This window comes from Danio aesculapii, chromosome 7 (assembly GCF_903798145.1).
Source record: "Danio aesculapii chromosome 7, fDanAes4.1, whole genome shotgun sequence".
Lineage (NCBI taxonomy): Eukaryota > Metazoa > Chordata > Actinopteri > Cypriniformes > Danionidae > Danio > Danio aesculapii.
Window position 1 is genome coordinate 16,081,060 of NC_079441.1, and position 10,928 is coordinate 16,091,987.

The window sequence follows — 10,928 nt, forward strand, 5'->3', positions numbered from 1 at the left end:
GAAAGTGAAGACATTGGTTCTTGTTTGTTATTTTTTTGTCACTCATTGCAAAACTAAATCTGAAAATCCTTGAATGCTTGCAGAAATACGTCTTATTGATTTTATGATTATAATTTATTTAATTTATAGCCTTTGCTGCACTGTTAAATGTATTTCTTTTGTTGTGGTTTGATTTATTTAGACAATCTGCAACAGAAGATTCCCCAAGTGCTCCTGTGCCAATGCCTCGCGTCAAGAAACGTTTAAGTGCCTCTTTCCCAGAAGACTCCATTACCAGTTCCTCATCAGACAACCAACGTGAGGTTTCAGAAAAGTCCCTTAATGAGCCAACAGTGCCTGTTCGTAATAAACGAAGAGCTGCAGGAGATGCCATGGACCTCCAGGAACCTTCCACAGCCCACACATCACCAACCAGTGAAACAGAGGTTGTTGCATTTTTAATTATGTTAATTATATTATCGTAATAACGTAATAATGACCAGATGGTTAATTAGCTTTTTGTTTTATCCCAGATTGCGACCTTGGTGAATTCAAGTCAGTCTCTGTTGGAATGGTGCCAAAAAGTCACACAAGGTTACAAGGGTGTGCGGATCACAAACTTCAGCACCTCGTGGAGAAACGGCCTTGCTTTCTGTGCCATCCTGCATCACTTCCAGCCAGATAAACTGTGGGTGTTTTTTGAAAAAGTAATTAAAGCAATAGTTCACCCAAAAATTAAAAATCTGTGATCATTTACTCACCCTCCACCACTTGATCCGAACCTGTTTGAGTTGATCTCAGCTGTTGAACACAAAAAAATATATTTTCCCAACATTACTCAAAATATTGTCTTTTGTGTGCATCAGAAAATAGAAACTCGTAAAGGTTTGGAACCACTTGAGGGAGAGTAAATTTTTTATACATTTATTTTTGGGGTGAGCTATCCCTTTAACGGGGAAATGAAGCACTCAGTGAAGTTTACATTATTTTGTAAATTGATTTCCACTTTAATGGAAATAAATATAACAAACTTGATTAATGTAACCACTTAGCAGAAAACGACATGTTTTACTAAAGATTTTAGACCTAGGGTGCTGCCACCTTGGAATATTGCTATGTCTGACGTCACAGGGTTGGTTCCGTTCCCTCAGCTGTACAGATACAGTGGAAGTAATGGACTGAACACGGAGACTGGAAAGCCTAATTTAACCAAATGCATGAAGTTGTGGGCGTGGAGCTGGTGCTTAAACATGGTTTGTTTATTATATTTTTATTAAAGTGGAATCCAATGTACAAAATAATGTAAACTTGACTGAGTGCTTCATTTCCCCTTTAAGCTTATTTCATAAATATCACACAGAGTTATGTGTATTTGAACATCTCAGTCTTACTCTGCGTGTTATTTATTTGTTTGTTTTTCTGTCTTCAGGAATTATGAAATGCTAGATCCATATGACATTAAACGTAACAACAAGAAGGTGAGCTGCCCTGTTGTATGCAAGATAAATATTTTATTTTATTTTTAAAATATATATTTTTTCGTTTTAATGTAAAGCTAAAATTACAATACTTTTTTTTTACATTTCCACTGTGCAACTGATTATTATTATTAATACTTATTTTTATTTGAATCTTTAATGAGTTATAAAAAATTCTGATTTTAATTACTCACTCTCATGTCATTTTTATTCCCTGAGACCTTCATGCATCTTCAGAGTACACATTAAGATATTTTAGATGAAAAACATTTTCAAAGTCCAGAAAAACAATAAAAAAAATTGTCAAAAATTTCCATGTGACTTCAGAGTTTCAACTGTAATCATTTAAAGCTCCAAGAACACTTTAGTTTGCAAAACAAACGTAAACATTACTTTGGCCCCGTTTATACTGTCAGTTAAGTGTTAAAACGCCTGCATTCGGATATTCAGAGATCGGTTTCAGGTCTCACTCATATGTGGAAATAAATCAGATATAAATCAGATATGTGACAATGTGACTATCATGTAAACAGGCAGATGGGATTTATTGAGGCATTCCGTTTTGTCCGTCATTAAACTTCCAACAATGTGGTACTTCTCTGCGGATTAATGACGTAGAAGGAAGAGCGTGTCCATCCTTAAATTTCAGACCCACTGCTCCTCATTAAAGCCCGCCACAATTTGCTCCCACCTGACTTGAGATCTCTATCATACCCACAGATTCCTCTGAATAGTGGAGGACACCATATATAAACCATAGGTGCAAGCTGCGATGACGGCCTTTTCCCTCCTTCTCTCCCTCAAAATCATTTTAAAGTTGGGTGAACTTCGCATATTGCGCAGAGCTAAAAGCAAGACAATTTTTTTTTCCATCCTGACTAGTGTGGCGCAGATGCTAGAACCCGCCTTTTCGCATGCGCGACGTCGTAAATTGTATGGCAAGTGTAACCACATGAATCGGATATGGGTCACAATTAAAAGAACGTGTAAACGGACAGGCAAAAAAATCAGATATAGGCAACAAATCGGAATTGGGCATCAAGACCTGACAGTGTAAACGTGGTCTTCCGCATCAGATCCAAGTACATGTTTACTATTGACAATATGATGCTTGAATTGCACAAAAGTGTTCTTGGAGCTTCGTATGATTAAAGTTAAATCACTGAAGTCACATTAAGGGCCCTCTCATGCACCCGGCGCAATAAGGCGCAAGACGTGTTTCCACGACGTGTTGCTAATTTTTAAGATTAACGCAACCTTAATTTCCCTGGTTTCCAGCACGTTGTTTAATTAGCAAATCCATTTGCACCCTTTTATTGGACTCATGGGTGTTCCGGTCAAAAAAGGAGGTGTGTTAAGATGCATTGTTGGCGTGTTGCTATTTTAAGGAGCTAAAATAGACTGTGCAATAGATCAGCTGAAAGCAGGTCTAAAGTCCAGCGCAGAGCGCGTTAGTTGTGTGCCTCACTTAAACATTGCTTAAAACACACAGAATGTACAGCAATACACAAATATATTTACATATAAAAAAGAATTAAAGGATTAAAATATTACAAAAATTATTATTTTCTACATAAACATAAAAACCGCTGCTTTCATGCCTTCTTCATCTCGGGGGGCTTTTTTCAGTTTATTCACGACAACTTGCTTTTGTTTAATGTTATTATTATCATTAGTATTATTCATTATATGCATATTTCTATTTGTTTTAAGAAAAACAAGCTTAGATTTGTCCACCTGTCATGTTTTGGACCATATGGGGCACAGCATGTGTATTTGGATATAACTTTGACCACACTTCATTATTATTGGTCATTTATTCGTTTGCTGGAAATTAAAACTGAATTTAGAAGTAGCAGAGAGCGTACAACACCGTTTACTTATCCACTAAAGAGAGAAAGTATCCTGTCGCCGCAGATGTTGTTTAACTGTTTTCTCACTAGTAAAGCGTTTAGTTTTTCCACTTATAAAATCCGCCATGTAAATAGCAAGTGCGCCATGGCATGATGCAACTGACTCTAAAAAAGAATGGGAGAGGAGACTCTGATTGGTTTATGCTCAAAACAAACATATAACACATTAAGAGAATAAGCTCAACCCTGTTAGACCATGCGCTGTGGCACAGAGCGTATTTTTCATCCTTAAAATAGCAAAAGTGGATTCGGACACACCCTTAATGCTTTTGCGCCATGCACTTTAGACTTTGCACCTAGATCATTAAAATAGAGCCCTAAATGTTTTGACAATTGAACATCTCCGACTATTGGTGTCTATGAAAGACAAGCGAACTCTCAGATTTTATCTAAAATATCTTAATTTGTGTTCTGAAGACAAAAAACTGTTATTAACAGTTATTAACAGAATTAAAATTTTTAGGTGAACTAACCCTTTAACATCATGGTCATCTATTATAAAGATTCCCTTCCTTTACAATTCTAGGCATTTGATGGCTTTGCTGAACTGGGCATCTCCCGCCTGATCGAGTCCTCTGACATGGTGCTGCTGGCAGTGCCCGACAGGCTCATCGTGATGACGTATCTCAACCAGATCCGCACTTATTTCACAGGCCAGGAGCTTAGTGTCATACATATCGAGAAGAACAGCAGCGAGTCCAGTTACGCCGTCGGTGAAAAGAGGGAGGAAGCCGATCCCGAAGCCGCTGTTCGCTACTGTGCCGAAAGACTCCAGAGCAGCGGCATCACTCTAGAAACCAATGGAAATGCTCCAGAACGGGAAGCTAAAGCAGGTGCTGCTGCTTTGGTGGCTCCTCCAAGAACCAAGCGAGCGCAATTCTCGAACCAGGCTGGAGGATCAGGGGCCGCTCAGCCTCCAGTGGCTCCACCCAGAACTCACACCTCAAAGGCCTTTTCACATATCAAGGATGCAGATCTTGTAAAGAGACGGAGATCGAAGCTGCGGGGAGAGTCTCTGGATGAGCCTGAGCCACACAAACAGCAGAGCAGTGCTGAGGTAAAACATATTTTCGACTCCCCATTTTTGTTACACAATATTCAAAGGTCCCCTTCAATATACGCTATGGATATTTCTAGTGTTAGTGCTGCAATTATGAAGTCTATGCTTAAATACAGGTTTAAAAGATTGACCTAATATGTTTAATAATAGAAAATAATACACATACAGTCTAAAGCTAAACATTATGCTATAAGAATAATCATCATCAAGTTTGAGGGTGATGATTATACATTCATTCATTTTCTTTTCGGCTTAATCTGGGGTTACCACAGTGGAATGAACCGCCAACTTGGTGATGATTAAAAAATAGATAATTGGGTAATCTATATGGACAATTGTATATTAATAAGCTGCTGTATGTTATGTTTTTACCCAGGCTGCATCAGTCCAAGCAGAAACTGAAGCAGCCAGAGGAAGTTCGGAATCACGTAAGATTTGAATGTCTTTTTTATTTTAATGCATTTGATTGATGGATAAAGCTAAACATTTTCTCAGCAGAGTGTAAAAAACAACCAATCATTTGTTTGTTTTAAACTATTGTAAAATGAATTCCTTTACATGACCTGGGGGGTATTCCAGAAAGCTGGGTTAAGTTACCATCTGCTAAACCCTGAACTCTCAGTTGAATGACCCAAAACCTGCTTACCATGAGTATGTCGGTTCCAAAACAGCTGAGAAGTGTTAGTTAAATCAACCTCCTGAAGAAAACCGCTGGTTAATGCACACACATGCTGCATGCCTGAAGGCATTTTAAGTAGATTTCCGAATTCACAAGTCATCATAGAAAGTCACGGTGAGAAAAAAAGAGCAACGCACATTACAGAGGCGGAGCTGGAGGTTTTAATGCTGGTGCACGAGGCATTATAAAAAATGTTTATGTTTTATAAAAAAAAAAACAATACACATCTGAAGGAAAGAAATATAACATAATAAATAGATGTAACCCCGCCAGTCCTACGCCACCCAACCAGCATCGAGCTGGTATTATACCGGCAACCTTCCGCATTGGAGTCGGTTGCTCTACCAAGGAGGCTAAAGACCGAGGAGTGAGGTTTACCTGCACAGCACTTACTAGCTGGCCTCCGTTACACACACCCTCTAAACCTCACTCCCATCCAGGTCACAGCACCAATGTAACCCCGCCAGTCCTACGCCACTCAACCCGCACCGAGCTGGTATCGAACCGGCGACCGGCCTCCAACATCTGACGCTAGAGCACCCTTAAAGGTCAGAGGAGTGAGGTTTACCTGCACAGCACCTACTAGCTGGCCACCGTTATGTAGATAAGAAAAGAAAAAATAAATAAGAGAAAATTCATTAGTTTATTAATTTACACATGCCACCCTCACTTTTATTGTAATGAAAAATTAAATGTAAATTTAACATCCTTAATACCCTTTAAAGATTTTACTTTAAGATTTTTACTTTAATACCCCCAACCCCCCCGCCCCCAATTCAGAAGTTTTGTTTTTTCTTTTTTGTACAGAAAACGAGGAGATTGTTGACGAGGCCCCTGCTGGAGAGAACCAGGTCATTCATTGATTTTCTATTTGTGGCTTGCTGAAAAATCATCTGTCAAATTATTGCCTATAAAGGTTCTTCAAAGATTGTCTTACATGTAATAGTATTTTATAAGAAGCTGCTTCTAAACCAAGAGTAGAGAATTGGATAGGGTTGTAAATGCATGTGTGTTTACAATGTGTGTTTGCAGGATGTCAGTCAGTATGTGCTCAGTGAGATGCAGGCTCTAGAGGCTGAACAGAGGCAGATTGATCGCAGAGCAGACACTGTGGAGAAGAAACTGAGGAGAATTATGGAGTCTGGTAAGTCAAAAGCTCACTTTATATATATATTTACATTAGTGGTGAGCCGGTATCAGCGTTAACGTGCTGCGCTAACGCAAAAATATTGCGTTAATCTATGCTCAAAGTTAGGTTGGGAGCTGGGTCTGTTCTACGCAATCTATGATGACTTTCACCTTGATATTTTAGCGAGGATGTATACCTGACCAGTGAGCCGCTTGACAAGAAAGTGGCCTTCTGAATCAAATCAGCTGGATGCCTGACTTTAACTGCAATTCGGCAGTTTCACTTTAACTCATGAACCTTTCATTCATGCTCCCGTGCCAAACTGGGGTATTAGACGCAAATAAGATGTAAGGACTGGCGAGAGTGTTATGGAATTAAATAACGCACGCCAAATGGACCCCTAACTTCCGCATTTCGCAATGTGTGTGTGTGTGTGTGTGTGTGTGTGTGTGCGCGGTCATGTGTGCGGTCCTACTGACAGCAGCGTGTGTGAATCTTGTCGGAAAATATGGCAAAAAGTCCTACATGATGGTAATAGTTTGATCGCAGTGTTTACTTTAATAATGCCACTAATATATGCAGACTCCACATGTCTTTATTCCATTTCTTCTCAGGTCAGTTATGGCTTTAGTTGGATTAAGGTAATCAAAAATCCTTGTTTGGAGCTTATGTAGGCCTACAGTTCAAAATTCATGTTCAACTGAATAAACAGTTAGTAACCACAAGTACATCTTATTCAACATCATTTATTTTCATCATCAATTATCATAGTAGAACAGTTTCTCAAGCAGTTTGTGATGCATTTTGGAAACAGGAGATGAGCCCCTGGTCTAATGCGCCACTTGGCTTGAGAAACCCGTTCTCAAAGACTTATTATTTGTGTAGCACACATATTCTGAATGCCTTTGGCAGAAATTAAAATGAGCCATTTTAATCTAGATTAATCTATATTAATTCTGAGATTAATCTAGATTAATCTAGATTTTAAAAAATTCATCTATGTCCACTTATAATTATATATACTGCTACGTGAAGAAGTTAGAAAAAGATTAGGTTTTTCATATCAGGACAATTAAACAAATATATATACAGTTGAAGTAAAAAATATTAGCCTTTTTCAAATATTTCCCAAATGATTTTTCACTTTTCAATTCAGGAGGGCTAATAATTCTGACTTCAAGTGTATATGGTGCTTGGCAGGTGTGAAAATCTGGAAGATCACATGACATTTCACACAATATCATTATTTATTCAACGTGAGAAACGCCATGGGTGATGGAATTAGGACACTCTATTATCCACATGCCTGTAGGTCCACATTTAGCATTAAATACTTGAAGTAATCATTTTCTGTATAACATCATCAGTCTCAGATCATTCTGGAGGAGTTTTTACATATTTTGTACAGCTCTCACCACAGCATTTCTGTCAGGATGAGCCTCTGGATTTTTGGACTATTGCACCTTTTATTTCTGTTTACTTCTGTTGTAGATTTGCTGATGTGCTTGGGATTTTTGTCTTGTCCCTTGTCTTGTGCTTAAGCTTTAGCTGTGGATTGGGAATTGAGTTAGCACACACCTGAAAACTAGCAGCGACTGACTTATTTTGTTAATGCTATATGTTGTTGTCCATTAGAGGATTCAGTCATTCATTCATTTTCAATTCAGCTTAGTCCCTTATTTATCAGGGGGTCGCCACAGAGCAATGAACCATCAATTATTATGGCATATGTTTTAGGCAGCGGATGCCCTTCTAGCTGCAATGCAGTACTGGGAAACACCCATACACTCTCACATTCACAAACACACTCATGCACTACGGTCAAGTTTTCCAATTAACCTATAGAGCATGTCTTTGGACTGTGGGGGAAACCGGAGCACCCGGAGGAAACTCGCGCCAACACAGGGAGTACGTGCAAACTCCACACAGAAATGCCAACTGGCCCAGCCGGGACTTGAACCAGCGACCTTCTTGCTGTGAGGTGACAGTGCTAACCACTGAGCCACCGTGAATCTCATTATATTGTATATTCTGATGTGAAAAAATTGGAATTTCATGTGGTGCCCTAACTTTTTCGCATGACTGTACATCAGGGCAGTCAATATAAAATCTATTCTTTGACACCTATAATTGACACACTGCTTCAAATTATGCACTTTTAAATGTGTTTTTATTCTAGTTTTAGTAACATAAGCAAATGTCTCTGCAGTCGACCAGAGAGCACTGATGATGTTGTGCTCTTATCGTTAACTCACAGGTGTTGATCGTGTGGAAGAGGAGGCTCTCATTCAGGAGTGGTTTACGTTAGTCAACAAGAAGAACGCTTTAATCAGGAGACAAGACCATCTACAGTTACTGTATGTCTTTTCACATTCATTCTCAGCCACTTTGTGTGTTCCCCTATAAGATGCCTTTATTTGAACAGTGGTAGATTTTATGTTCGTTATGTGTTACAGACAAGAAGAGCAGGATCTGGAAAGGAGGTTCGAGCTGCTGAAGAAAGAGCTGCAAGATCTGATGGCAGTGGAAGGTAGTGACTGCTGCTGGTTTCAAAGCACCGCTCCATGAAGCTTTGGCACTTTTATAAATCTTTTTTTTTCTCCAATCAGTGGTTGGGAGTTTGTTTCAAATTGGCTTCATTTCAGGGCTTTGTTTAATCATAATGTTTAGAAAATTCAATAGTTCTCCACTAAAGGGATGTAATACCCTAAATCAGGGGTTCTCAACTGCAGGGCCCACTTTTTTCTCTGATCAATTTTTGAAGGCCCACCTGTCTGACATTTTATCTAAAATGTTTGTATGAAATGCTCATTTAAACCTTTATTTATTAACAAATGATATATTACATTATATTATATTATATTATATTATATTATATTACATTACATTACATTACATTACATTACATTACATTACATTATTTTATTTTATTTTATTTTATTTTATTTTATTTTATTTTATTTTAAATATATACATATAAAACTAAAACTATATATTATATATAATTTAATTTATTAATTAATAATTTTTTTAAACATACACAGACTCAAAGAGAACCACAGGGAGATTGCAAAAGACCAGCTTCTGCTTTAAAGTGGATCTACTATTAAATAACTACTATTCATAAATATACAGACAAATGTAAAATACCGTAAAACACCCTAAATCTGTTGAAATCTTGTGGCCCACCTTCAGGATCGCTGAGGACTGAGGAGAGAATCCCTGTCCTAAATCTACATGATTAGTGTGTGTTCACTCAGATCACCTCCTAGGGTTAAATCACTGATCTCAGATTAGTTGTGCTAGTTTGTAGTCCTTTTATTGAGACATTTATAAAAATAAAAAGGAATAATATTAGTTAATAGTCTCTTGTTGGCATGGTTAGCAGAAGCAAACAATATGTAAGCATTGAAAATGTATAAAAGAATGAATATTATGCAGATAGTTAATATTTAAGGATATTAGATGATGAGCTAAGTGCATTTAAGGGCTATACTTTTAATATAAAATCACAATATGTGGTAAAAATATCAATTGTAATGCATGTTTTTGTTGCATTTACACTAGTTTGACCAGCAGGTGTCCCTGGCATGTGCTGTTTTGATCACTTTGAAATAGTGAATGATTTTGAAAAGCAATTTGTTTTCAACCAAATGTTTCGAATCTTTGAGAAGCTTAGTTTCTCCCATCACTAGATTAAGGTATAACTGTACCTACATGTATGTAAAATATATGTAAAACTAAATGAAACTTAAAAAGTAATGAAACGTAATAACAGAGAATATGAAACTGTCATGTTATTCTCTCCATTTTTGTTTGTATTGTCTGCAGAATGGAAGAAAACACAGGCTCATAAAACCAGAGAGCAGCTGTTGTTGCAGGAACTGGTGTCTTTAGTCAACCAGAGGGATGAGCTTGTGCATGACATGGATGCCAAAGAGAGAGGGTGAGATTCATTCGTTCACATGACAAGACACTCTTTTTTAGAGCAGCTTTATTAGATATAAATCCAAGTGAAGGGTCAGATAAATGCTGCTCTTTTAAACTTCCTATTCATCAAAAAGATTATTTACAACAGATAATAAGAAATGTTTCGAGCACCATATTGACACATTGCAGTTATTTATGAAGCATTACGTGATTGTAAAGACTAGAGTAATGATGCTTTGACATCAGAAGAATAAAGGAAGCAAAAGAAAGCACAGAAATAGATTCAGTGACAAAACCACATGCAAAAACATTAAGTTTTTTGGTTTTCTATTAATTCCCAAGAGTAACACATTACTCTTATATGCTAAAGATGAAAATAAAACAATTCATAAGACATTTTTTATGAATAATAGAATAATAATACAAATAGGAATAAAAACACTGTAATAATATAACAAAACCATTGAAGGAATAGATTATGTTTTAAAGCAGTTCTTTATAATTTTTAGTAATTCATTGTTCTACTACAGTCACTGGCCACTTTATTAGGTACACCTGTCCAACTGCCTGTTAACGCAAATTTCTAATCAGCCAATCACAGTGCATTTAGGCATGTATGCATAGTCAAGATGATCTGCTGCAGTTCAAACCGAGCATCAGAACGGGGAAGAAAGGTGATTTAAGTGACTTTAAACGTGGCATGGATGTTGATGCCAGAGGGGCTGGTCTGAGTATTTCAGAAACTGCTGATCTACAGGGA

General features: G+C 37.5%; 1 protein-coding gene across 8 annotated transcripts in view; it reads left to right on the forward strand.

The window, feature by feature from the left end:
- ehbp1l1a (EH domain binding protein 1-like 1a) overlaps positions 1–10,928 on the forward strand; it is an 86,610-nt gene that overhangs the window by 68,912 nt on the left and 6,770 nt on the right. For all 8 annotated transcript variants that reach the window (XM_056461120.1, XM_056461122.1, XM_056461123.1 and 5 more), the window contains 10 exons: positions 182–425; positions 513–667; positions 1,409–1,457; positions 3,897–4,427; positions 4,807–4,858; positions 5,917–5,960; positions 6,142–6,253; positions 8,496–8,595; positions 8,695–8,768; positions 10,070–10,184. In XM_056461120.1, the coding sequence (XP_056317095.1) occupies positions 182–425; positions 513–667; positions 1,409–1,457; positions 3,897–4,427; positions 4,807–4,858; positions 5,917–5,960; positions 6,142–6,253; positions 8,496–8,595; positions 8,695–8,768; positions 10,070–10,184 (1,476 nt within the window). The remainder of the gene's footprint in view (positions 1–181; positions 426–512; positions 668–1,408; positions 1,458–3,896; positions 4,428–4,806; positions 4,859–5,916; positions 5,961–6,141; positions 6,254–8,495; positions 8,596–8,694; positions 8,769–10,069; positions 10,185–10,928) is intronic.